General features: G+C 46.7%; 1 protein-coding gene across 1 annotated transcript in view; it reads left to right on the top strand.

The window, feature by feature from the left end:
• JAG1 (jagged 1) overlaps positions 1-25,442 on the top strand; it is a 37,142-nt gene extending 11,700 nt beyond the window's left edge. Inside the window, exons 4-26 of the mRNA XM_003788012.3 lie at positions 4,153-4,407; positions 6,313-6,373; positions 10,365-10,495; positions 10,785-10,904; positions 11,659-11,772; positions 13,009-13,122; positions 13,729-13,842; positions 14,248-14,294; positions 14,637-14,810; positions 15,242-15,392; positions 16,184-16,348; positions 16,823-16,936; positions 17,818-17,931; positions 18,028-18,141; positions 18,263-18,379; positions 18,872-18,899; positions 19,355-19,440; positions 20,602-20,715; positions 21,277-21,386; positions 21,480-21,713; positions 21,909-22,040; positions 22,241-22,391; positions 23,192-25,442. Of these exons, the coding sequence (XP_003788060.1) occupies positions 4,153-4,407; positions 6,313-6,373; positions 10,365-10,495; positions 10,785-10,904; positions 11,659-11,772; positions 13,009-13,122; positions 13,729-13,842; positions 14,248-14,294; positions 14,637-14,810; positions 15,242-15,392; positions 16,184-16,348; positions 16,823-16,936; positions 17,818-17,931; positions 18,028-18,141; positions 18,263-18,379; positions 18,872-18,899; positions 19,355-19,440; positions 20,602-20,715; positions 21,277-21,386; positions 21,480-21,713; positions 21,909-22,040; positions 22,241-22,391; positions 23,192-23,649 (3,218 nt within the window). The 3' untranslated portion in view covers positions 23,650-25,442. The remainder of the gene's footprint in view (positions 1-4,152; positions 4,408-6,312; positions 6,374-10,364; positions 10,496-10,784; positions 10,905-11,658; positions 11,773-13,008; positions 13,123-13,728; positions 13,843-14,247; positions 14,295-14,636; positions 14,811-15,241; positions 15,393-16,183; positions 16,349-16,822; positions 16,937-17,817; positions 17,932-18,027; positions 18,142-18,262; positions 18,380-18,871; positions 18,900-19,354; positions 19,441-20,601; positions 20,716-21,276; positions 21,387-21,479; positions 21,714-21,908; positions 22,041-22,240; positions 22,392-23,191) is intronic.
• The last annotated feature ends 2,541 nt before the right edge of the window (positions 25,443-27,983 follow it).

The raw sequence follows: 27,983 nt of genomic DNA on the forward strand, positions 1-27,983 counted from the left end.
TGCCCCTGGCAGGATGCTGAAGTTCACTTGGAAAACCCTGATTTGGGATGGGAGGGGGTGGGTTTGGTGGGAGCGGTCCATCCACTTGCCTGTTCAGCCTCTTTTGCATGCTCCCAAGGACTCTTAGCCTCAATCCATTCAAAACCAAACCTGGGATCCTCCCTCTCCAAAAGCAGTCCTCTCTCTGGGGTCTTTTCTGGGTGACTAGCCACGAGTATTTGAACACCCATTGTCATAGCCAGAAATCTGGGCATGCTCACTGTGCTTCCTCCTTCCCTCCAGTTCTTCCTTCAGCTCTTGCCGCATCCTGCTGTCTCCCCACCACTTCCTGGCCAGGTCACTGCCTATGCCTGTACTATCAGCAGCCACCACTGGTCTGCTGACATCTGCTCTGGTCCACCTCTGGTGCTTCCTCCATTCTTCTGCCCTCCTGGTTTTTTCAGAGCATAACATTTGATTGTCACACATACTATAAGAAGCCAGCCATTTGGTGGCTTTCTCTTGCTCTTGGGACAGATTTTCAGGTGGCTTGCAAAGCCTGCCCCTGTTTCCTTCCTGGCGCTGTCATTCATCATATCCATAACCTTGCCCATCCTCAAATGCGTGATGTTCTCTGCTGCCTCAGGACCTTTGCATATGCTGTTGGCTCTGCCTGGGATGTTTTGCTGCTTGTTCTTCACTGCTAGCCCCTCCCAATAGACTTAATTCCATGAGAGCAGAAGCTGAAGAGCCCAGATGGAGTAGGCTGCTATTTAAGACCCAGGCAAGTTGTAAACATCGTGGCTTGGGTGTATATCAGAGGCAGAGCCCTGAGTTTGGGGGCAGAATTTCTAACATCACTTGTGCGGTAAACCCTTACTTACAAGCTGACTCTGGCCCAGTCGAAGCCCAGGTGCTATTCATGTGTTAGCAAGTGCTATGGAAGGCTGGCCCTTTGCCCTCAACCTTCCACTCTTTTCTGTTAATTTTAGGACTATGGTATTTGAGGATCTGGATTTCTCATTCTTCCCACAGTGAATGTTTCAGTTAACAGTGGTGCTTAATAGATACGCAGATATAAACAGGCACGTGGAGGACCAGGTTTTCCTTATAGCTTAGCCTTCCTTTTTTGTTTTGTTTGTTTGGAGGCGGAGTCTCTCACCCTGTCACCCTGGGTAGAGTGCTATGGTGTCATCATAGCGCACAGCAGCCTCAAACACTTCGGCTCAAGCCATCCTCCTGCCTCAGCCTCCTGAGTAGCTGGGACTACAGGTACCCGCTGTGACGCCCGGCTAGGTTTTCTATTTTTAGTAGAGATGGGGCTGGTCCCAAACTCCTGAGCTCAAGCAATCCTCCCACCTTGGCCTCCTAAAGTGCTGGGATTACAGGTGTGAGTGCCTGGCCATAGCTTAGCCTTCCTGGCTAAGGGTCCTGTTTGGTTTTTGGGTGGGCGTGGTCCTAGGGTTGAGCTGAGACTCACTCCTTGTCACCTCCCTCTTTGGCTTGCAAGGCCATAGGGGGTGTGCTTCATGATCCATCTCCATGCTGTTGGGGATCACAGGGAGGGATGGTAACATCCTTGTCCAAACTCAAGGCTGGCTTGCCAAGTGAACTGCCCCAGCTGCTGTCGCAGTGCCCCAAGCTGATGGGAAGCACGATTCAGGCAGCTTTGGAAGAAGCAGACAGTAGACTGTTGCTCTTTGAAACCCAGACTTTCTCAGCTCCCTGCTATAAAGTTCTTTCCGAGACTCTCTTAGCCCCATGGAGGATTTTGGAGTGAGCATATTCAGCATTTTCTGGAAATAAGTAGGAAGCATGCTGAGCCACTGAGAAGCACACGTCCCTCTGTACCCTCAGGATCACCCTGTTTGTCTGAACTGTTTGTTGTCAATAGCAACCTAGAGAAGGTGGGAGCCTTTGAGCCACAGCTAGTGTGTCTAAACTGCTTAATGAAGATCTCATAATCATGTGCTAATAGCGCATTACGTATTTTAACTGAACCAGCAGAGCAAACACCCAGTTAATGGAGAGACATTTTTGTCATTCCTTGGCCCATGTTTATTTGAAAAACTGAAGTAGGTGTTATCTGCAAGTGGTCCCCTGGGTGCTGGGGTGTATGCCTGCAGGTGTATGGGCTTGTTCCAGGCTTGTCTTGCCCACCTGACTGTTCAAGAACCCCAGAGGGTGAACAGCAGAGCCGTGTTGGAAGTGGAGCGTGTGGTTGAAACCACCCAGGAGTCCTCCTGGTCACCTGCAGGGCTTGCCTGGCTCTGTAAAGGAGCATAGGCCCAGGGCCTAGACAAACAGCAGTGTGGGTGGGTAAGAATCACAAAGAGGTTGTGAGTATCCTAATTCTGTCTCTAAGATGGCCTTGAATTTGACAAGGCAGTGAAGGGTTGGTGCTGGCAGGTTTAAGAAAACAAACACAGAACCCGGTTGCTGTGCTGACTTAGCACCTTGTTCCCTTTTCAGATCTCTCCCCGCAACTCCTGGCACCTGACAGGAGCTATTTTTGTACCTGTCTCTCAGACTAGATTATAAGTGACCTCAGGGCAGGGACCACTTCTTACTAAGAGCTGCTGGAGTTCAAGGTGTTGTTGGCTTTTCCTTGGTGAACATTTTTTAAGGGTTAGAACTTACTTAGCTTTGGCGCAAAAAAAAAAAAAAAAAAAACTGAGGCAAATTATTTTCCTATTTGCCTTCTGGGCAGAGGAGAAAGGTAATATGCATCAAGTTCATGGTGTTGCTGTTTAAATGCTGGATTAAAAGGTAGTCATGTTAACAATTTTTAAAACAGTAATTCAATGGCAGGGTACATTGGCTTACACCTATAAATCCTAGCACTCTGGGAGGCTGGGGCAGGTGGATTGCTTGAGTTCAGGAGTTTGAGACCAGCCTGAGCAAGAGTGAGACTTTGTCTCTTAAAAAAACAAAACAAAACTAGGTAGGTGTTGTGGAGAGCGCCTGTAATTACAACTACGTGGGAGGCTGAGGCAAAAGGATGGCTTGAGCCAAAGAGTTAGAGGTTGCTGTAAGCTGTGACGCCATGGTACTATACCAAGAAAAAACCTGTCACTCAATCTATTCCTCAACTTCCAGCAAAGACTTTTGAAATGGACAAAGCTTTTCTAAACAGGACACATGTGTTAAAACCAGAAAAGATTGCTAACCTTTATCTGGAATAATGTTTCTAGAGCAGCATTCCATAAAAGGCTACCTTAACACGTGAAGAGCTTTCGCAAGTCAGTATGACAGTGTAATAGGAAAGTTGTCAGAGAAGGGAAGTAGGTTGCAAGTCCACAAGAATAAATACTAATGGCATTATAAATACCAAAAAGGGTGCTCGCCAGTGCTTAATTAAATGCTAATTAAACAAGAGATACCTCTTCAGCTATTAGCCACAGATCAGAAGGTTTGATAACACAGAGCTGGCACTGGTGTTGGGAAATGCAGTTTCCCGTGCTGGCGGGATGATGAACTGACAGGTGGTTAGGATGGTCCCTGGATAGAAGTGGGTTGTGTGTTGGTTGTGCACTCTTTGATACAGCACTAGAAATAATCTGTTTCTAGCTGCTGCAATCACACAGGCAGGTATATTCAAGGATGCTTGCTGTGGTTTTGTTTAATAGTAAGAGGCCCAGGCTCGGCACCCATAGCTCAGTGAGTAGGACGCTGGCCACATACACCAAGGCTGGCAGGCTCAAGCCTGGCCTGGGCCTGCTAAACAACAATGACAACCTGCAACCAAAAAATAGCCCGGCATTGTGGCGGGTGCCTGTAGTCCCAGCCATGCCGGAGGCTGAGGCAAGAGAATCACTTAAGCCCAAGAGTTTGAGGTTGCTGTGAGTGGCCATGACACTCTATCAAGGGCAGCATAGTGAGACTCTGTCTCAAAAAACAAACAAAACAGTAAACAGCCCAAACAATCTGAATGCTTCTATGTCAGAGACCAGGTAGATTGTTTATTGATATTTCAAGATGATGTGATACTGTGCTACCCACCAAGAGGGTGGATAAGTGATAATGGGAGAGGCATGAAATTTCTCATTTTACACCTTTTCACATAGCTGTTTGAATTGCACCATGCACATGCTTTTCTTTATTTTTTTTTAGACCTAGCCAATATGGTCAGGGAGATGTGATGTTAACACGATTTATTGCTTTTGCCTTTAGAGCCTGACAATATTATTGAAAAGGCTTCTCACTCAGGCATGATCAACCCCAGCCGGCAGTGGCAGACATTGAAGCAGAACACGGGGGTCGCCCACTTTGAGTACCAGATCCGGGTCACCTGTGATGACTACTACTACGGCTTTGGCTGCAATAAGTTCTGCCGCCCCAGGGATGACTTCTTTGGACACTACGCCTGTGACCAGAATGGCAACAAGACTTGTGTGGAAGGCTGGATGGGCCCTGAGTGTAACAAAGGTGCGTGCACAGGAGTGTGCCGGGTAGGTCAGCCGGCCCTGACTGCCAGCATTCAGGTAGCACATGGCGTTCTCAGGCGGGGTGGGATTTCGGCGGCTGTCCTAGGCCTGAAGCATATGCCTGGAGGTAAAGGATGTGGTTGGTGCCATCTCATGCAGGTCCTCAAGACTGGCTGGCATCCCCACCCTCAGCTGCTATGAGTGTTGGCCGCTATCAGCTCACAGCTGCTCCTTCTCCAGGAAGTTGTCCTTGGCCCAGCCAGGGCCACTCTGTGCCCCATTCCTCCGGCTCAGTCAGCAACTGACATAGGGGCACAGAGGCCAGCCCCCTGTACACTGGTGCAGCACTCACTGCAGAGCCTCCCCTGGGATCAGGCTGAAGCCAGACTCCAGCTGAGACTGCAGATCCTCTCCTGCCCTGTCTGCTTCCCTCAGTCCCTTCTCCTGGGCCTGAATCCCCTGCTCAGGCTTTGCTTCTGAGGACCTGACCCCAAAACAGTTGCCAAATGGGACTGAGTTAACCCAGTTGATATCTGAACAGTCAGTGCTATAGGAAATGCCAGGCCCTGAGCTCCAGGTGGCCTTGAGCACGTTTTCACTGGCTGCCTTGGGGGGCATGGCCTTGGGGGGAGGGGTGAATAGTCAGCCCAGGCTGGTCTCCTCCTTCCTGCAGGATTTGAGCTCTCGAGAGTCCTGGCTCTGTCTGCTGTCCCAGCCCCTTCTAGAACTCAGTGATGCCAAATCATAGCAACTCGAAGGGTGATTTTAGTTAACCATATACTATCTCTTCATGGACGCTGCTTATTTTATATGATCATTATAGGTAAACTCTTCCATGATAAACTCAAATTTATTTATTTATTTTAATTTCAGGTTAATGTGAAGGCATAAACAACCAGGTCACAATATTTGAATTAGAGTCAATCTTTTAGTTGTTTCTGGCACCCAAAAGGTGTATCACACACCCCCTACATTGTGCCCATTAAGTGGGAGCACCCCTATACCCCACACCCTCTCTCATACCGTCCCTCATTCTCCCTTCTCCCAACTTGAAAAGAAATGAGCAATAAACTCAAATTTAAAAGTGAATTTTTGAACTGTGGTAGGAGGAATAGGGCATGGGAGAAGGAATTGGGAGGTCTCCTGGGCAATGCTCCTTTCTTAAGTAGAGGCAAGAGGTTAAAAAGGGTGACATTTCAGGAATTAAATCATTCCTATTTTAAGTAGTTGGTGTTTTAAAAAAAAAAATCAGTGACAACTCCCTAATTCTGGGTCTTAGTATTTTTCTTCTTAAGCATCAGTTCAGTGTTTTCTTTTTCAATGAAGTAGAGAATTGCTTTGCAAGGAGACTTGACAAAAGTCTCACTGGATCTGGCCTCTGGTTTAGCCTGCCCAGTGAAGCCTGCCTGGTTTGGCTCTGTTGGCCTCATGGGACTTTTGAATCCAGGCATTTTGGAGGATTTTAAGGAAGCTGAGGCTCATCTGAATGTGCTGTCATAGGGGAGAGTGGGTGGGTTGGGGAAGGATTATCTATATCTTTTTTTTCTTTCCCTTTGGGTTGAAAGGGGTGTGGGCAGGGTGGGAACTGACCAAGCTGCCCTCAAGGAGCCAGGATAGCTATTGTTTAGAGAGGCTGAATGAAAGTCCCCTGCCCCCATCAACTTGCATATGTTTTTGTCCTCAAACTATCATGTTCAGAGGATCTGTTAGCATGGCCTTGAAGCTGGATTTTTTGGGGCCCCCTCCTGTCTTCCTCTCCTTACAGTGGACTGACTTTATTTGAGATCTTTTAAAATCATGGATTTTGTGGGCTTAATGTACTAGGCTATTCTCATGACGGTGGTGGTGCAAGGAACAGGCAGCGTGTTGATACATCCTTCTGTGGTTTTTGTTTTTTGTTTTACAGCTATTTGCCGACAGGGCTGTAGTCTCAAGCATGGTTCTTGCAAACTCCCGGGTGACTGCAGGTAAATGACTAAACTGGTTTTTTTTGTGAGTTCTTAGAAAAGTTTTCCTTAGATGCAAGAGAGGGACTGACTTTATTGTGAATATGTCTCTTTCTCTGGAGAACAAGAAAGCTTAAAAAAAAAATTGTAGATAGGCACATCCGAAGCTTATTAAATTATACCAGCTGTCTGGTGGAATGCATACATCACTTCTCTCTTGGAATAAAAAAAAATAAACTTTTCTGGGCATAGCCAGTGACTTTATATATTAACTGTTCTGTAAATTGTAAAAAAACTCACATTTTTATAATCTTCCCTTAAAGTGCTAATGGGCTAGAAGAGAAATGTGGGTTTGTTTCTTTGAGTCTCTTTCTTCCTCCACGGAGTTTCCTCTCTCAGCCCCTCCCCCACGTTTCCCATCAATAGGAGAAAGTCCAGCATTCTTTAGAATGGGATTAGTACAATCTCCTGGCCCCTTTGCAGGCGGGAGCTGGGCCGGTGCTGAGAGGTTAATGGCTGCCCTGGAATCTTGTCAGTTGAGCCTGATGAATGTAGACTTTTGCTGCTGCCTTTGAAGTCTGTTCTTTTATGGTCCGGGAACAATGCAGAAGCCAAATGGAGACCTACCCTGTCCACTTCACCATTACGGGTTCTGGAACTTCTTGAAATTTATATCAGACCAATTTGTGAAAGGCTTGTTTTGGGAAATATTGTTGGTGTCTGCAGCATTTTGATAGCCTTGTGCTTTGTTCTCCCTCTCCCAAAATTTATTGATTCACAGATTGAAAGTGACACTTAATGGATCCTCTGGGCTTGTCACTTTCGGCCCCAAAGCTCTCTAACTTGAGCAGAGGGAAGCTTAGGAAACAGTCTAAACCAGCACATCTCCAACTAATATGTTATTCAGGCCACTTATTAAAACACAGATCCTGTGACCAGGCAAGGTGGCCTGTAATTCTAGAACTCTGGGAGGCCAAGGCAGGTGGATTGCTTGAACTGAGGAGTCTGAGACTGGCCTGAGCAAGAGTGAGACCCTGTCTGTATGAAAATAGAAAAACTAGCCAGGTATTATGGTGAGCAACTGTAGTCCCAGCTATTGGGGAGGCTGAGGCAAGAGGATTGCTTGAACCCAAGAGTTTGAGGTTGTTGTGAGCTATGATGCCACACGACCGTACCCAGGGCAACAGAGTGATATTCTGTCTCAAAAAAAAAAAGAAAAAAAAATTCCTGATTTCACAGGTCTAAGGTGGGCCCCAGTGCTACTGCTGATGGGACCAGGGGTATCATTGCCCCAATACTTCAGTACTCAAAGTGTAATTCCCAGAATTAACTGGCCATGAATCTGTATTTGACGAGCTTGCTACATGATTTGGCTACTCAGTGAATTTCAAGGCTGCTGCTTTGGAGGGCAAATAAATAAATAAATAAAATCTGGCCTTTACCTTTATGATTCTATCTTTTCATCTGTTCCTATCCTGGGCAAGGGGAGTGCTGAATGGAGGATGGGAGTAACGCAAAAGCAGGCTGTACTGAAATTCTCTTCCTACAAGGGAAGACATAGTTTAGAAGGTAGTTTAATTTCTGAGGCATTTTACCTACTAAGCACCATTGGTGGCACCTGCCTTAACCCTCCCTAATGAAGGGTGTTCTGGAGAAAGTCACAATGGCGGTGCTATTAACGACTCAGAACCTGCTCCCTAGTCAGATGAGTATCAGCGGAGGCCAGCCATGATTTGTGCTACTGTCATCAAAATAAACAGGCTGCTATGCGAGGGAGGGCCCTCCCAGCCAGAACAACAGGCTTTGTTTCCAGAATGTAGCCCTTTCTCTTTCTAAGTCTCACTTCCCACTCCCTGCCCAGACATGCACTGGTGCCCTTATTTACTTAAGGTGCCACTTTCCCACACGTCATTTGCATAGTCTTCCAGCCCAGTCAGTTCTCCTTCCCTTGAAAGAAAATCAAAACACAACCTTCAAGCTAAGGAAGTTCAGGTTGTGTCCTGCTCCAGGAATAGTTGAGTGGCAAGTGACCTGTAAGTTGTCTTTTGGATTATGTATTACACGCACCCCCCCCCCCCAACTGGTTTTGTTCCCAAGTAGCCTTAGCACCCCTCTTCCTGGGTGCACATGCTTGCTTTATTGCAAGCCTGCCAATAATATCAAACTTAATTATGAATCATCATATGAGAAAAGTCGCTTCCATTTCTCATGAGAATCTTAATCACATATTATTAAACTGGGATAACTTGGTTGGTGCCTCTTTTAGGGTCAGTATTTTTATTTGTTTTCTTTTGAAGTCATCCATGGCCTCTTGTAGTTGCTTTTTTTATGCCTGGGAATTGAGCGCTCATTAAGAGGTGAGGTTTGGGTCCTCAGCTGCCTCTTTGCTTTTATGAGACAAATTGAAGAGGTTTAGTGCACCTTAGTTTGGAAGGGAATATGAGGGGAGATCGTAGCAATATTGCCATTTCCTTATCAGTTCCTGCTTGGCTATCTTTCAGGATAAGAATTGGTGGCTTTTACAGAATGCCTTCCCCAACCCTCTTCTACTAACTTGGGTGTCCACTTTTTAAAACATTTCTTTATAACATCATTTAAAACATTCTTTTATTACCCCTTTAAATAGTCACTTGTCATTTAGACTGACACGCCATTTCACATAAACCAGAATCCAGGGTCTGATTAATTTTAAACCACACATTCTAGTGGTTCTTTGTGTGTGGATGTGGATGGTTTGCTTTTAGAAGTTAGGAAGTGGTTAGTCAGTATTCTCTGGGGTTAAGTTGATTCTTAGCCGTGGGTGATTAGCTATTAGCTACATCCCTATAATTTTCCCATGACAAGGATTTGCTAGCCTGCCTCCAGCTCTCTGGAAACTGAAAGCCTTTCCTTCTGGGGGGTAGGGGAGTGGGGTGTGTGTGTGTTTGCTTTCCAGAGTTACAGCTGAGCAGCTTTGGAGGTTGACCATGGCTTTCCCAGGTCCCATTCTGGAAATATCCCACCCATCCCATGTGCATCCACCTTCATTCCACTACCAGGCTGGCTGGCGTCCCGGTCCTACCCACCCTTTATTGTCAAAGGTTGATTTTTTGAGAAGGCAGTTAAAGTTTCAGAGGGTTTGAAACTTGAGGGGGAGAGTGGTTTGGGACCCTGCCCTCTTTCCCACCCCAGGTGAAGGTTTATGTTTTGTGTTTTTGTTTGGGGATCAAAGGCACCATTTGGCCCCAAAGAGTCTGATTAAGCAAGGTGCTTATAAAGGAAACTCAACTCCCCTGGTACTAGATAAACTGAGCTGACCTTCTTTTTTTTATTTTTTTTTTTTCCAAAGTGAGAAATAACTATAAATTAGCATGAATAGCCACAGTAATGGTTCCTAAGCTATCTATGGAATTTGTTCCCAGTGCTGTGCTGCCCTCACCATTCCTACAGACATGGGCTTACTCCGAGATCCCACCTGGCATTTGCCGGTGGAAGGTGCCCCTTTCTCTCCCTGTTTGAGTTTAGAGAAGCATTACTGTGGTTTCCTGGCATACTTGGTGTCTCGTTGCATCTCTGGGCTGGAGTTTGGGGTCATGACTTCCTGTGCAGACAGAGAGCCAAGCAACAAGCTGCAAGCTCAGCATTTGCAGAGGAGACTTTGGAACAGCCATTGTCACCAAGAGACTCCTTCCCCCTCGTTGGGCTGTCCAGATGAGGCATGGAGTTTGATTTGTCCTAGGACCCCCCCCCCGGGCTCATTCCTGGGAGCCTAAGAAGAGAGGGGCTTTGTGATGGGTACCCCCACCCTGATCTCTCTCCAAACAATCCTCTTTTTGGTGGGAGTCAGCTAGAGGAGGGGACCTCAGCCCAACTCTACAAATGTATGTTTGTTAAGGAGCCCCCCACCCCGTGAGCCTTGAGAGCCTACCACCCTGTCCTCAGAAACCAGGGAAAGGTGGGGACCTGCAGCTGCAGCCATGCTGCTCACTCTCCGTGTCGAAGAGGCTGACTGGGGGTGTCTGTCTGTCTCCAGGTGCCAGTATGGTTGGCGAGGTCTGTATTGTGACAAATGCATCCCACACCCGGGATGCGTCCATGGCACCTGTAATGAGCCCTGGCAGTGCCTCTGTGAGACCAACTGGGGAGGCCAGCTCTGTGACAAAGGTATGCCCCTCGGAATGGGGGCCAGCGCTGGATGTGGGCCTTGACAGGAAACGTGGGATCTTGGGGGTGGGATGGTGGTGATTTGAGTTTTACTTATTCTTGTACAGGGGCTTTTATTCTGATCTGTTCAAATTTTCCTTTAATGTCATGGAGTTCTGTTTTGTGGTTTGCGGGATCTTTTTTTTTTTTTTTTTTAGCTTTATTTTAAAAAGAGGGCTGGGGCTGGAAACACGGTGAGCTTAGCAGTCTTTGCAGGCGTCTCTTAGTGACCTCAGGATCTTTTTGGCAGATCTCAATTACTGTGGGACTCATCAGCCCTGTCTCAATGGAGGGACTTGTAGCAACACGGGCCCTGACAAATATCAGTGCTCCTGCCCTGAGGGGTATTCAGGCCCCAACTGTGAAATTGGTAAGTGGTCCAAGCTGAATGAGATCCTGTTGTTTAATTTTTTTGTACATTCATCTTTTAAAAAAAAAAAAACAACACTTAAGGACTTAAAGTCTCTGAAGTTAAGACTGGTTATCCTAGCTGTTCCATGGGGCTTTGAAACTTCCTGTAAGTCCCTAAAGTTTTCTGAGTGATGCTGATTATACTAGGAAGCAGCGAGAGATGAGGTGATGACCCAGCTCTGAAATGTCTTGGAGTGTGGCTGGCTGGAGACAGTGGCAGACAGAGATGCCTTCCTTTCTTCCCTAGACAAACAGGGTTACGTCCCATGCCTGCTTTTTGTGTTTGAAATATGCTTGAGCCTATAGCCAGACATGGCGGCTCATGCCTGTAATGCTAGCGCTCTGGGATGCCAAGGCAGGTGGATCACCTTAGCTCAGGAGTTCTCGACCAGCCGGAGTAAGAACAAGACCCTGTCTCTAAAAATAGCCAGGTGTTGTGGTAGGCACCTATAGTCCCAGCTACTTGGGAGGCTAAGGCAAAGAGGATTGCTGAAGCCCAAGAGTTTGAGCCTGCTGTGAGCTGTGATGCCACAGCATTCTACTAAGAGTGATAAAGTGAGTCTGTCTCAAAAAACAAACAAATAAACAAACTATATATATATATATATATATGATTGGGCCTAGTGGCCAAGGTATGGGACTGGGTTGCAGGGGAGAGCTTGCTGGTGGCGTGGAGCAGGCGTCCCTTGCTGACTGCTGGCCTGGTTTTGCAGCTGAGCACGCTTGCCTCTCGGATCCCTGTCACAACAGAGGCAGCTGCAAGGAGACCGCTCTGGGCTTTGAGTGTGAGTGTTCTCCAGGCTGGACTGGTCCCACGTGCTCCACAAGTAAGTCCAATTTTTGACCAGGGTCTGTTCTAGAGGACAGTTGTGTGAAGATACAGGTAGAGCTGAGCTTGTCCAGCACTGGTGTCTTAGTGACATGTGTTCTCAGTGGGACGGGGCAGGGTGCAGGCAGCCACGTGGGGGGACAGTCTGGTGGCTGTGTGCTTGGAAAGTCTCCCACCCCTCCACCCCCACCTGCTAAGGTAGCACATGTGTCTGTCATTAGAAGTGTCCTCGTGGGTGAGCTCTCTGTTGCTTGTCTTTCCTGGAGCAATCTTCTCTGGATTGTGGTTATCCTCCTTGCAGCTGTGGACAGGCTGCCTTCATGGGGGGTTGTCACTCACTGCTGAATTTTATCAGGGGGTCAGAGGTCCCCCAGAGAGAGACACAGGCTATAGAGTTCTTTTGGAAGTGAGACTTGGTTCTATATCAGAACCATCTGCTTTAACAGTATAGATCTCTAGTCCCAAGGATTTCCTCTGGAATTAGGGAGCCCATCATTTTTAATAAGCTCCTGGAATTCTGAAGTGCAACCATGCCTGAGAACCACTGTTATCAGCACCCTGAACTGTGGCTAAAGATGTATGTTTTATAGTCATTGCCTGGGCTGGCACCAGGGCCCCCTGCCACTACTGTGGGACTCCAGCAGGCCACATAAACTCCTCTGGCTCTGTGTAAATGGAATAGTAGCATTTCCCATCTCCAACGGTTGTTGGGAAGTAATTCTTTGTACAGGGTCTGCCCTGCTGCATAAATGAATTGTTGGATCTCTGTGGTCCAGTGCAGAGGTGGGGAGGAGTTACGATCCCTAGGTCTGTTATTTTGAGAAAACTGTAAGCAAATAAGAATAAGGTTCTCCCCCTGTAAAGAATTTTTTCCTTACCTCTTCTTAGCTATCTCTGAGCCACAATTAAACTTTTCTTTACAAGTAATGATGAGGCAGATGTCCAAGTCCTGTGTTACCACAGGGTAGATGCTCTGTGGGTACCCAGCTGTCCTCCTTTCCCCCACTGCTTAGGTTGGGGATTAAATGAACTGGGGCATTGGGGGATTTAAAGCTAAAATCAAGGCTTCAGCCTGACTGTCACTGTCCCTCTTGTCCTGAGGTAGCTTTACTGGTAACAGGTGTCTGGCTCTTTAGCGAAGGCCTCTTGTGTGAGCAGTGGTATTAAATGATCTAATTGTCAGATGGATTGAAATTAAATTGTCAAACCCTTCCTTTTTTTTTTTTTTTGACAGACATTGATGATTGTTCTCCAAATAACTGTTCCCATGGGGGCACCTGCCAGGACCTGGTTAACGGGTTTAAGTGTGTATGTCCCCCACAGTGGACTGGCAAAACGTGCCAGTTAGGTAAGAAAGTCTCTGACTATGTAAGTCCTTTGATAATCAAAGCCATTAAGGAAGCTGAACGTGTGGCCAGCCGTGCAAGTCCCCATTCCATCATACTAAGAAGTAATTTATTATCAAGAGTCCTGCAGGCCTGGGAGAAATAACTTAAATGCAAATGGACTCGTTCTTTTAGGCCCTGTGGGAAAGTCGGGGATTCTTTGAACCATGTCAATCGTCTGTCCGAGGAGTGTTCAGCTGGGTTCCAAACGGGGATGATCTCATGAGGAATGAGCTGTCTGCATTCTTCTTGCCACACTTAAATCCCAGTAACTAGGCTGCGAGGTTTTGCACAGAAATGTCTGGTGGCTTCCTGCTATTCTGTTGGGGGCCAGTGATGGTTAACTAGCAGTTGGACAGTTATCAATTAGCATTCCTTATTTAGATAATGGCCAGGGAGAGGGATCAGATGATTAAAATAGTGGGAACTGGCATCTTTTATTTAGGAAGCTTATTGACATGTCTCCTATTTCAGAAAACTCTTATTAGTGTGGTGTCTTTCCTCTACCCCAAGGTGAGGGGTATGGGGGTAGAACTCCATTTCTCAGGCTCATCCTCATTTTCTTTCAGATGCAAATGAATGCGAGGCCAAACCTTGTCTAAATGCCAGAGGCTGTAAGAATTTGATTGCCAGCTACTACTGCGATTGCCTTCCTGGCTGGATGGGTCAGAATTGTGACATAAGTGAGTGATTGCTTCGTTTCGATTTTGATTTCATGAAACTTGGGTGTTGACTTGTCGATCCATACTCTGGCTTCTGTTCTTAAGACTTGAGAAGTAGAAGGATCTCTTAGAGAATGTGTGTTCAAGAGGGAGTCATTAGGGCAGCAGTGAAAACATACTTTATCACGTTCATTAGCTGCTAAAACTGGCCATATTCTGATAAGGTGCTAAAACAATGCTGTGAAGTTTCACTCCCTCAGTCTGGAAGAATTAGGGAGGGTCCCTATCCAGTTTGATACCTTATCTAGGGGAAGCATACGGGAAATCTGATTTGAAACTCTTATCTGTCTTGAGCCAAGAATGCTTTTCAATTAAGCCCAATTTCAATGTCAATTGCCCCTTTAATATGACTTATTTATTTTTTAGATATTAATGACTGCCTTGGCCAGTGTCAGAATGATGCCTCCTGTCGGGTATGTAAATCTTTGCTTAAATCAAAACCTTGACATTTGACAACAAACCTTAAGATATATTTGATACTGGGAGAAGCTCTGTTCTTGTTGAGATTTAAAAGTACAGGTGAAAACTGAGTCTCAGGAAGTTTTCACTGGGGCTCACGTTACCCCAGCCTCCCAGGAGTCATTTTGAAGGCAAGCATGTAGAAATTCCCCTAACCTGTTTCAGGAGGCTTGGCATTTGGCTATTTCAGTGAATCAGCTGAACCACAACGGTCATGCTAAACCGCCAAAGCCTTGCGTTTGTGGAATACATAGAAAAAAAAGCATGTGTTTCTCGCCCTCCTTCTCCTCCTCCAGGATTTGGTTAACGGTTATCGCTGTATCTGTCCACCTGGCTATGCAGGCGATCACTGTGAGAGAGACATCGATGAATGTGCCAGCAACCCCTGTTTGAATGGGGGTCACTGTCAGAATGAAATCAACAGATTCCAGTGTCTGTGTCCCACTGGTTTCTCTGGAAACCTCTGTCAGGTGAGTGGTGGCAAGCCCTTGGATGGCTGAGTTTTTATGGTGGAGCAACCCCCCCATCCCACCCCCCGCTCCTTTACTCCCCTGTCGGCTCTTCTGTCTGGAGTGTCATGTCTTCTATAACGTCCTGTTGATCTGGGAATCTCTGCCAGACAGATGCTTGTGGAAGGACATACTGATGAATGATTTTCTTAGTCTCTTTGGCTTTATGTTGTTTCATCACCTCCCCCAACTCAGCACGTGCTGTCTCACCACTCAGCTTTGTTTTTCAAAATACATAAACCGCTGGCAGTACCTAGGTCGTAGGGAGGTGTGGTGAGTCCTAATAGAAGCAGACCAGAGGGTCGGATGCCCATGTCTTCTGCCCCAGAGAAGTTATTACACCTCTCTCCTACTGATGCCCTCTCTCTCTTTCCTGCTCCTGGTGTTTGCAGCTGGACGTAGATTATTGTGAGCCCAATCCCTGCCAGAATGGAGCCCAGTGCTACAACCGTGCCAGTGACTATTTCTGCAAGTGCCCAGAGGACTATGAGGGCAAGAACTGCTCGCACCTGAAGGACCACTGTCGCACGACCCCCTGCGAAGGTGCCTCTCCTCCCCTGTCCTGTGGCTGTGCTTTCTTCCTCCTCCAGCCCCCATCTGCTTCTGCTCCTTGGTACTGTACTAGAAATAGTGTTGAGGTGAGGAGGACTTTGAGACTGAAATGACCCCATCTGGCCACGTAGGGAAGCCAGAACACATGGGAAACCATCTGTTCAGGCCTGCCAGTGGGAGGACCATGTCTACAAGTAGCCCAGGGGCGGGAACATGAACTCCGTTTATCATTCCAGCTCTGGGTGGGCTGATTTGCAACACTGAGCCACATTCCTGAGAGTGGCACTGTTACTGGAGCTTTCTATAGCAGTGGGGTTATTCTGTATCTGCGCTGCCCAGTAGGGAGCCACAAGCCACGTGTGGCCCCTGAATGTTGACAGCATGACTAGTGCAGCTAGAAACTGAACTTATTTAGTTCATTTAAATGTAAATGGCCACATGTAGCCTGTGTTCTAGGTGGCACAACCTTTAAAGTGCCTGTAAGTTTGTCCTTTGGCCTGCTTTAAAGACAGAGGGAGTGTAGAGCTGGTCTTTCCCTTTGACCGGCATTTACCAAATTGGGTAGATGTCAAAGGTGGGATGAAAGAAAACCATGAGTGTGTGGGCTTCTTGGCTACATCAGGAGAAGATGCTCTTAAAAATATTCTGAGTGGAGTTTCAACTTTGTCATAGTTTGACATGGCACATTGCTGGAGTCTCAGCTTCCAGGGTCCCTGGTTCTAGGAAGGTGGACTTGGCCTAGGGACCGGCGACTGTGGTCTAATGCTGAGCCTGTCTTCCAGTGATTGACAGCTGCACTGTGGCCATGGCTTCCAACGATACCCCAGAAGGAGTGCGGTATATTTCCTCGAACGTCTGTGGTCCCCATGGGAAGTGCAAGAGTCAGTCGGGAGGCAAATTCACCTGTGACTGTAACAAAGGCTTCACGGGAACATACTGTCACGAAAGTAAGATTCCTCATGGGGAATGGGGCCTTCTGCTCCCTCTCCCTGTTGCTGCCAGCCCTGGGATCATGGATATTTAAATCATTTTTATCAGAAACAGTAATACTGGGAAGACCTGTAAAGTTTATCATTGCATCTGTCTGGGATCTAAGACAGGTAGTGTTCGGTTTGCCAGATCACTCTGCCTCAGAGCCTAAGTTGGAATGTTCTGGAATCTTACTAGTGTGGGTGGTCTCTTTTCTGGAAGTGTTTCTTCCTTACTCCCAGGTAACTTAGCATATGAGGGCAAGGGAAAAAAAGGGGACGTGCACTCTCTAGAAATCTCTGCTTAGTAAGCCACCTATCTACCGGGAGAAGCAGTCTTGGTGAGGCCTAGAAGGCTGAGGTGCTGGGTGTATATTATGTCAGGAGGTGACTGTGGGACAGTGCTTGGCTGTGGCTTTACACCAGTTCTTTTCTTCCCCCTTCCTTTCACAGACATTAATGACTGTGAGAGTAGTCCCTGTAAAAATGGTGGCACTTGCATTGATGGTGTCAACTCCTACAAGTGTATCTGCAGTGACGGCTGGGAGGGAGCCTACTGTGAAAGCAGTGAGTCTGGCCTTTTGGGACGAATAGCTTTGGGATGTGGGTGGAGAGGGTGCAGGAGGAGGATCCACTTTAACTTGAGAAGCCTTTGGTTTTTTCTTTTTTTTTGGTTTGAGATGAGAGTATCACTCTGTTGCCCTAGGTAGAGTGCTATGGCATCATCATAGCCTAAAGCAATGGTCCTCAACCTTCCTAATGCTGTGGCCATTTAATACAGTTCCTGTGGGTCTAGACCCACAGGTTGAGAACTGCTGGCCTAGAGCAACCTTGAACTCTTGGGTTTAAGCAGTCCTCTTGCCTCAGCTTCCCTACTAGTTGGGGCTACAGGTGTGTACCACAATGCCTGGCTAATTTTTCTAGTTTTAGTAGAGATGGAGTCTTGGTCTTGATCTTACTCAGGCTGGTCTCAAATCTCTGAGCTCAAGCAATCCACCTCCCTGGGCCTCCCAGACTGCTAGGATTATAAGCCCAGAAGCCTTTCTTTGTGATGGAATTCTCAGGAATCAAGACTCCCAGTAGTTTCTGCAGTGGACAGCCAGTGGGAGAGACCTCTGCTGAGAGGCTGTAGAATTAGACCATTGTCTTTGAGCTACCAAAATATGCCTGCTTGCAAGAAGAGTCATCTTGTCATCTTTCTGTTTTGATTTTAATTTCCATGGGATTCCCAGAGGCCTGCCCCTGTCTGGCTTACCTTGAGGCATTCAAAGTGACCCAGTTGGGGGCTTTTTTATTCTTGGAAAAGGGCAATGATTTGAAGTCCTGGGACTGTTTGGCTATTGTGGGAACATGGGGCTGGCTGTGGCAGTAAGGAAGGTTTGGTTCTCACATGGCATGAGTGGTCCTGGCACTTGTTCACAGTGGGGCATCTCCTCTCTAATTTTTAGATATTAATGACTGCAGCCAGAATCCGTGCCACAACGGGGGCACGTGCCGTGACCTGGTCAATGACTTCTACTGTGACTGTAAAAATGGGTGGAAAGGCAAGACCTGCCACTCTCGTAAGTAGTGGCTGGCTGGGACCCCATCTCCATGACCTCTTCTGTCGTCAGTGGGAGTGGGCTGCTGGGACGCACACTGAGGTGTCTTTTCTTTAGGTGACAGTCAGTGTGACGAGGCCACATGCAACAATGGTGGCACATGCTATGACGAAGGGGATGCTTTTAAGTGCATGTGTCCTGGTGGCTGGGAAGGAACAACCTGTAACATAGGTAACCACCTGCCCCCCATGGGGTTTGCAGTGGGCATGGCGCCCTGAGTGTGTCTGTGGCCCCCCCCCAGACTGCTTCTGGATCCTCAGGTAGGATGGTCTTGTCTGCTCTTGTCTCATAGCCCGGAACAGTAGCTGCCTGCCCAGCCCCTGCCATAACGGGGGCACCTGTGTGGTCAACGGCGAGTCCTTCACATGCGTCTGCAAGGAAGGCTGGGAGGGGCCCATCTGCACACAGAGTGAGTGTCCTCCCTGTCCAACTCACTCTCACTCTCCCTTGGGAGCATATCCTGACACCCTTGGGGACTCACAATTGAAACCAGAAGCTAGAGCTGTTTGATGTCTGCTCTTCTATCACCTGGGTCTGTTTTAATGACTTGATGGGCTGCAGCCCTGACCTGGGCATGAGAAAGTCCCCGATGAGATAAGTGGAGACAGATGGCGTCTTGGTTCCCAGCTCTGGGTCCGACCAGCAGCCTGTCTCCTTCCATGCCTTCCCTCCACCCCCCGCCCCTCCCAGGCTTCTTCCTGTGTACATGTGTCCCATGGCAAATGAAACCAAGTGTGGTGCAGGCCTGGTTCCAATTTAGCAGAGGTCTTAAGTGTATTTTGCTGGTGTTAACTGTGACCTTATCATTTGGGTATTATGGAAATAAATGGTGTTTTTACTTAGGGCTAAGATAGCTTTCCCTGTTGAAGGCGTCACTGTTAATTGTGTCTTTTCTTTGCAGATACCAATGACTGCAGCCCTCATCCCTGGTAAGTGTGACAGCCTCCTTTTGAGTGGGCATTTGTCCAACCTAAGGTGCCCGGGAATCACCCGAGATTACATTTAAAATCCAGGCTCTGATTCAGGAGGTCTGGGCTAGGGCTCCAGACTCTGCTTGTCTAACGAGCTCCCAGGTGAAGCCGATCCTCCTGTTCCGTGGGCCACACTTTAATTAGCCAGCTTGTGCCTTCATTTAAAGCAGGGATTTTCGACCTTGGCTGCACACCAGAACCACTTGGGGAGCTTTTACAGGTCTCAATGCCTGGGTGCCACCAAGACCTAGTAAATTAGACTCTCTGGAGGTGGACCCAGGCATCAGCATTTTATAAGCTCCCCAGGGCCATTGTGAGTGCGGGGGAGGTGAATCACTGCAGCTTGTGTGGCTGCATGTGATTGATTGGCAGGCCGAGTTTGGTAACCAAGGTGGTCTTCGCTTCCCTCTTAGTTACAACAGTGGCACCTGCGTAGATGGAGACAACTGGTACCGGTGTGAATGTGCCCCGGGTTTTGCTGGGCCTGACTGCAGAATAAGTAAGCACTGTCCCTGTCTGGCTTTCCCGGTGGTCTACACCCCTAGTCTGCTCCTTAGCCAGAGATTTTGCCTGTTTAAAAACAATTAAAGCCACATTTGTCCTTTAGTCTGGACAAAGCAAGTATCTCCCAACTCCAGTTGGCTGGATTCTCCCAGGTGCCTACTAGTAGCTCCTGGATATTGCAGCCCTGCCTGTCCTTGGAAAAGTTCCAGCCACAGAATTTGACAATTAATCTACACGGGGGGGGGGGGGGTGCTGAGGAAAGTGTGTTCTTCCCCCTCTGATTACCACAAAATTATGGGCAAGTGGATGTTAAGCACAGCTTGCTGGTGTGGGACAGAGCAAGGCAAATGGGAGGGAGTTAGGACTGCGGCTTCCAAAGGCTGCTCTGTGATGGGCTTGATAAGACCCCGGAGAAGTGATTAAAACAGGAAAGTAGGGCAGGCAGTGTGGTTTTCGAGGAAGTTTAACGTTTATTCTTTTTAGGCTTTTCTCTGCTTTCTTACATGCCCTTCTACCAGAAAAAAAAACAGGTGATAGAGTAGTTGTTCCTATGTGTTCTTGTACCAAAATTATTTGAAACTTTACTGGTGCCTGAAGTCCACGTCTGGGTCTGACTGGACTTTGGCGCTGGATAGGGGTAGTTTATCTCTGTCCTTTGTCTAAGTCAGGGACTGGCAAAATGTTGCAGACGCCACATCTTTCTAGCCCACTGCCTGTTTTTAAAAAGTTTAATTGGCACACAGCCACACTCATTGGTTTATATATTGAGTATGGCTACTTTCATGATGCCACAACAGGGCTGAATTGTTGGGGTAGAGACTGGTTGGTCTGCAAAGCCTAAAATATTTACTCTCTGATCATCTTCAGAAAAAGTTTGCCAGTCTTGCTCTAGATTGTACTGTCTGAGAAAAAGGAACTGAAAATGCTCCTGCCTCAGATGCTTCTCAGCCGTTAGAAGTCAGGATAATATGGGGGGCTTAGTGATTGGTGGAGGCTCTGGCATATGGATGATGTGTTTCTTTGGGTGCTTGTTACAGAGTGAAAATTCATCAAGCTTATACTTAGGATTATATGCTTTCCTATCTATGTCAGTGGAAAAAAAAAAAAAACTTCCCGTATTCCATTGGACCCTAAACTTGAACTCCGTCTGTTGTAGACATCAACGAATGCCAGTCTTCACCTTGTGCCTTTGGGGCGACCTGTGTGGATGAGATCAACGGATACCGGTGTGTCTGCCCTTTGGGGCACAGTGGTGCCAAGTGCCAGGAAGGTATGTGTGCCAGACCAGGCATAGCAGTTACCATTTTGACCGTTCACAAGTAGGTGCTATGCTTGGGGAAGGAACACAGGCGGGCACAAGGAAAGGGAGAAAATGATGGGGACTCTCTCAAACAGGGTGACTGTGGTTTTGGGTCAGCTATTACTATAATACTGTGAACCAAACTATCCTAAATCTTGGTGGGGTTTGGCAAGCATTTTTTTATTGCTTGTGAGCTGCAGGGTGGACACAGTGATTATGCTGTGAGTTGGGTGCAAGTTGACCAGTGAGTGTCTGGTGCATATTTTTGTAGTAGGTGGTAGGTGTGCAAGAGGCCAAGCTCGGAAAAAGGCTCTATTCACATCACATCTTCTGATACTGTGTTGACTAGAGCAGGTCATGTGGTCAAGCTCAACATGGGAGGGCAGGGCACATGTGCCTGTTGTGGGTGGAACTGTCTTCATTTGACAAAGGTCACACTTGTCACCATTTCATAACAGGGAGGGAGTGAGGCATTGAGAACTGATCTGGTCTCTGGGAAGAATTAACTACTCACAGGTGTCCACCTGTCAGTTTCAGGGAGACCCTGCATCACTATGGGGAGTGTGATACCCGATGGGGCCAAGTGGGACGAGGACTGTAACACCTGCCAGTGCGTGAATGGGCGGATTGCCTGCTCCAAGGTAGGGTGTGAGGACCGCTAGGGTTGACGAGTGTTCCAGAATTGGGAGTGAGCGTTCCTGCTAAGCTGCCCAGCTCCTGTTCCCTCTCTCTAGGTCTGGTGCGGCCCTCGGCCTTGCCTGCTCCGCAAAGGGCACAGTGATTGCCCCAGTGGACAGAGCTGCATCCCCATCCTGGACGACCAGTGCTTTGTCCGCCCCTGCACGGGTGTGGGCGAGTGTCGGTCTTCCAGTCTCCAGCCGGTGAAAACAAAGTGCACCTCTGACTCCTATTACCAGGATAACTGTGCAAACATCACCTTCACCTTTAACAAGGAGATGATGTCACCGGTACGTAACTCTTAACGTTTGGAATGGTGTGTATCCATTCAATTTGAAGGAATATCACAGACTAGGATCTGTGTAATCTAAATTCCTGTCTCACAGCAAACAGAGGCTCATACTCAGCCTCACTTCAAAGATGACATCAGTGTTTTTTTCCTTTCAATGTCTTAAATGCATGTGGGTTTTTTTTAATTGTTTTAGGGTCTTACAACTGAGCACATTTGCAGTGAATTAAGGAATTTGAATATTTTGAAGAATGTTTCTGCTGAATATTCAATCTACATAGCTTGTGAGCCTTCCCCTTCTGCAAACAATGAAATACACGTGGCTATTGTAAGTATAAGCCCCCCATTCATATCTAACTATTCAATTGCAAGGTAGTCAACAAACTTCAGTTAACCAGTATCCAAAAGGAGCTAATACATTGGGGGGTGGGAGGGGGAGCTTTAAAAACCTGTGCTGTCAAATAACTTTGAATTAAAGCTATACTGAGTGTTCCTCTGACTCTCAAGTCTGATTTTTTTTCCTCCCAGTCTGCTGAAGATATACGGGATGATGGAAACCCTATCAAGGAAATCACAGACAAAATTATTGATCTTGTTAGTAAACGAGATGGAAACAGCTCACTTATTGCTGCCGTCGCGGAAGTGAGAGTTCAGAGGCATCCTCCGAAGAACAGAACAGGTAGGTGTCCACCTGGAATGCTCCCTTTTGTGATGGCCATCAAATTGATCTCATTTCACCATTCAGTGAAATCAGGTGGGGAGTTACCAGACGGTATCCTGTCTTCAAAGGAGCCTCCAGTTTAACTGGTGGGAGGACTGAGGCCAGCCTACTTGGCTGGAGTCCCATGGCCGATGGGGGTGGAGGTCTGCCTGACTTTTTTTCTTGCCAATGAGCTGTGCTGGCTCCCCACAGAACAGGTATTGTGTCTAGATCCATCAGTGAGCCCTAGGGCAGAGCACCATTTAGCATCACTTATCCTTGAACTTGGGACTGTACAAAGGCTGACTTGGCACTTTGGTGTCATGGGATGGCCACTCCTGAGTGCTGTGAGGCTCAATGGCCCTGCAGGACATCCACACTTCCTCTTTTGGGGATCTCCCTCATCACTGTTCCTGCCATGGGGCGTGTCTGTACGGATTTTGAATCAGGTTTCTGCTAATTCTGAAAACCAGCTCCTCTGATGGAGCTGCCCTTTAAGCAGACACAGCTTGTCTCATATGCCAACAGAGCAGGAAGGAGCACTGCTCTGCCCGCCCTCTCCAGAGACAAGTGTCTCCAAGGACCCTGATCCCAGCACTTGCTTATCAAGCTGTGAAGTGACAATAGTAGTTATGAAAAGGGACTTGTCCCCATGGCACCCCTCATGGGGACTCAGGGCAGGAGAAACACTATGGGCGTTCTTTGTTCCTGAGATGATGGCTTGGCTCTTTTTTTTTTTTGGCGGGGGAGAGTTAATTGGTTTTGTGCCTGCCTTACAGATTTCCTGGTTCCCTTGCTGAGCTCCGTCTTAACCGTGGCTTGGATCTGTTGCTTGGTGACGGCCTTCTACTGGTGCGTGCGGAAGCGGCGGAAGCCGAGCAGCCACACTCACTCCGCCTCTGAGGACAACACCACCAACAACGTGCGGGAACAGCTGAACCAGATCAAAAACCCCATCGAGAAACATGGAGCCAACACTGTCCCCATCAAGGATTACGAGAGCAAAAACTCCAAAATGTCTAAAATAAGGACACACAACTCTGAAGTGGAAGAGGACGACATGGATAAACACCAGCAGAAAGCCCGGTTTGCCAAACAGCCGGCGTACACGCTGGTAGACAGAGAAGAGAAGCCCCCCAATGGCACCCCGACAAAACACCCGAACTGGACAAACAAACAGGACAACAGAGACTTGGAAAGTGCCCAAAGTTTAAACCGGATGGAGTACATCGTATAGCAGACAGCAGGTGCTGCCGCACTAGGTAGTTCTGAGGGCTTATAGTTCTTTAAAACTGTTGTGTCATGTCAGAGTCAGGCTGTTGTTGACTTAGAATCCCTGTGTTAATTTAAGTTTTGACAAGCTGGCTTACACTGGCAATGGTAGTTTCTGTGGTTGGCTGGGAAATGAAGCGCTGCATCTCACAGCTATGCAAAGCTAGTCGACAGTGCTCTGGTGTCTGTCCTCCTGCAGCTGACCGGGATAGGGCTCCCAGGAGACTGCCCAGCTCCTAGTCCGTGAGCTTCCACTTCTGCCAGACGTCCTAATGGTGATGCAGTCTTAGGATCATAGTTTTATTTATATTTATTGACTCTTGAGTTGTTTTTGTATATTGGTTTTATGATGACGTACAAGTAGTTCTGTATTTGAAAAGTGCCTTCGCAGCTCAGAACCACAGCAACTATCACAAATGAGTTTATTATTTATTTTTTTTATTGTATTTTTGTTGTTTTGGGGGAGGGGGGCTTTGATGTCAGCAGTTGCTGGTAAAATGAAGAATTTAAAGAGGAAAAAATGTGTCAAAAGTAGAATTTTGTATAGTTATGTAAATAATTCTTTTTTTATTAATCACTGTGTATATTTGATTTATTAACTTAATAATCAAGAGCCTTAAAACATCATTCCTTTTTATTTATATGTATGTGTTTAGAATTGAAGGTTTTTGATAGCATTGTAAGCGTATGGCTTTTTTTTTTTTTTTTTGAACTTATTTTCTCATTACTTGTTGCCTATAAGCCAAAATTAAGGTGTTTGAAAATAGTTTATTTTAAAACAATAGATGGGCTTTGGTGCCTGGAATACTGATGAAATTTTTTTTTTTTTTATAACGTCAGATGTTTAAAACACCTTCTATAGCATCACTTTAAAAAAATGTTTTAAGGACTGACTGAGGCAGTTTGAAAATTAGTCTAGAACAGGTTTTTTTTTTTTTTTTCTGCTTTAGACTTGAAAAGAGATAGGCAGGTGATCTGCAACAAAGCAGTTTAAGGGAACAAGCTGGGCTATGATTTAATGTAGCCAAAATGTGAGTGGTTGAATATCATTAAAAATATCAAATTAATTGTGTGAAACTTTGGAAGCACACCAATCTTATTTTGTAAATTCTGATTTCTTTTCACCATTCGTATGTAATACTGAACCACTTGTAGATTTTTTTTTTTTTATCTACTGCATTTAGGGAGTATTCTAATAAGCTAGTTGAATACTTGAACCATAAATTGTCCAGTAAGATCACTGTGTAGATTTGCCATAGAGTACACTGCCTGCCTTAAGTGAGGAAATCAAAGTGCTATTACAAAGCTTAAGATCAAAAAGGCTTATGAAACAGAGTAATCTTGTTGGTTCACCATTGAGACCGTGAGGATACTTTGTCCTATTAGTGTTATATGAACATAAAAATGCATCTTTGATGTGTTGTTCCTGGCAATAAATTTTGAAAAGTAATATTTATTAAATTTTTTGTATGAAAACAAGGAACAGTGTGGCTTCTTCTGAGCTTGCATAGTTCTGCCTGGCTTGCTGTGTGCCTTTGCCACCCCACTGAGTCTGTTCTGGTAATCTGGGTATAATAGGTTGTGCCTGACCGGGGCACCGACAAGAACTGAAAGGCTTTTCAACCACAAAATTCATCTGAAGTTCTCAAAAACCTGGGGCTGCTGTGGTGGGAGCCCCGTCTAGGGGAGCCTTGATTCCCTTGTTATTCAACAGCAAGTGTGAATACTGCTTGAATAAACACCACTGGATTAACGGCCTGTAGTGTGGAGGTGAATTGTTTGTGAGCACTCACGGGAACTGGCCACTGCACTAAAAGGGTTTTAAAGAGTTTGGAATTGGTGTTGGGGGATGAAGGGGGAGATGTAATGCTTTTTTCCCCCTGGCTGCTTGGATTCCTGCTAATGTCCTATTGCATCATTACGGACCTCATGCTGCAGAAGTCTTGTGCGTGTTGACCCATGGGGTGGTTTCTCCATGCACAGGAGGGGGCCATTACAAGCTAGTGTTGGGGCCCATCTGTACTCATCACCTTGCTTCCAGGGGGTACATGTTCTGCTGGCCTCGCCCTCCAGCTTCAGGGATGCTGGGTTTCTGGCCTAAATTTCCAGCGTTAGGCTGTTGTCACCCACAAAGGGCAGGGGAGCTGTGCTGCTCATTTTTGGCTGTGGGAGGCCAGAGGTCAATATGGTGTATTGGTAGAAGCTCAGGGCCCTGGGCTGCCCCTACATTGTACAGTTGGGGAGAGAAAAAAATGCCTCTGGCACTTGTGCAGCAGTCACCAGGATTCCCCGCTTTTTGATCAGGAAGCTGAGGCTGGCCCTTCTCAGATCTGTCCCCCACCCATGGCTTCATTGAGGATCCTCTACCCTCCTCTGGTTTTCATAGTAGAATTCAACCGGTACAAAACTGAAGAGAGGAGAAAGCCACTGGAGCTATTTTTCTTTTGGTCTTAGGGAAGCTATTTTCTCCACACTGAGAGGAGTGTTCTGTAATGGGTATCTAGTTTAAGGATGGATAAGGTTTAAGTGTCCTTAAGCTCCAGGCATGAGCAGAGGCCACTGACAGATCAGAGTTTGTGACAGTCCTAAGAGCTTGCCAACACTTTCGGCTCATTGTGGAGGCAGCCTGAAGGACCTGGACAGTGAGGAGTCTAGATTCCCATGACATCTCTCTACCCTAGTGTAGCAACACTTTGTCACTAATCCCTGCGGGCAGACAGCTGGTTTCTGCCAGGTGGGGGCTGAGGGAGGGAGAAGTACAGACCTTACTAGCCAGGAGACAGTCTGGGTTAGCTGCACTGACTTCAAACACCCTCCCCAAACAATACCTGGTGCTGGTGGTTTGTAAACTTGGATTCTGCAGACCCGAGAATTCCTTGGGTAGCTGCCAAATGCTTTTGTGCCAAGAAAAAAATAGTTTAATGAGCCTCTGTAACTCTTTATTTCAGGAGGGAAGTGATGTTGGGATTCACGGGTGTTGTCTTAATGAGCCTTCTGTCTGGGATGCACAGATCAGCCTACTCCAGGGGCAGCTCATAGCCAAGACCTTAATTGTGAAGGGTGGTTGTTTCCTTTCTCCAGAAGGAAACAGGCAACAGAGCCCCAGTTATCCTGGGGTTAGAGGAGAAAAGGGACTTGGGGTGCCTTTACCATTCTCTATGGGCCCGCCTTACAGGGGCTCTGGAAGAGAATTTTCAATCCAGAAACTTGGCGAACTAGCACTCTAATATTAGAATATACCTTGAAATTCCAGGAAAGCCTTAACTTGAAGGTGGGATGTTTTAGGATAAGAAACTGTTCTGAGATTCTAGACTTATACAATGTGGAACTGAAATCCGAAAGTTTATGTCTTAATTGAGTAAAAGTGAGACAGTAATGATTAGAAGCATGACTTGCAAGTAGGTTTAAAATCTTCATTTAACATGCAGATTCCTAGGCCCAGCCCAAGTTCTGTTAGACTCAGGTGGGGCCTGGGAATCTGGATTTTCAATAAGCTATCTTCCTCTCCAGCTTAGGGTTAGTAAAAATTGAGACCAACTATGCTAAGTACAAGCTCTTTATTAATTATAATGTTTCTCCTTCTTGTTAAACTGAATTAAATAGCCTGGAAACCAGTTTGTTGCTAAATTGCCACCTGACATCATTTTTAAGTAAAATAATTACACTGCCCCTTGAGCAAGTTGTGGTCTAAGTGCTTCATATTTATTAGATGATTGGAGGGGTCAGAGAGTCAAAGTTAACTTTGCTACCTAAGAAATGTTACTAAGAGCCAGAGGTTCCAGAGTGTGGGAACCTTCAAAAATGGCTTACACCTGTCTGCCCCCAAAGTGAGCAAGTGTGTAGCTAAAAATCAATGCCTTTAAGGAAGAAAGAAAAAAAAAAAAGGCCTACAGGGGTTTGAAACTTGGGCTGAGCAATGCTCCACTATTTCCGTTTGGATGGGGAGTCTCTTTCTTGCCTCTACTGGGAATGAGAAACAGGAGTTCAGAGGTTCCTGGTCTGGGAAGACACACAAGCACATGGGTTATGGGAAGCCTCCTCCTGCTAATGTGTATTTATATTTTGTAAGCTCTGATTCATCCAAGCATTGGAACAGAAATCTGCTTCCTGAGGTTCTGTTTTTAAATAGATAGTTTGCAAAAACAACAATTATTTTTCTTAACATTTTTTTTCCACTCCACAAGCAGCTAAACATCCTGGCTCAGGCTCTGTCAGTCTCCAACAATGCCAACAAACAGCTTGGTTATCTGAGGTAGAAGAGTGCCCCAAGGCAGTTCTTTAAGGTTCTTGCCGCAGAAG

Source organism: Otolemur garnettii, unplaced genomic scaffold (genome assembly GCF_000181295.1).
Source record: "Otolemur garnettii isolate 467f Iridium unplaced genomic scaffold, OtoGar3 scaffold00025, whole genome shotgun sequence".
NCBI lineage: Eukaryota > Metazoa > Chordata > Mammalia > Primates > Galagidae > Otolemur > Otolemur garnettii.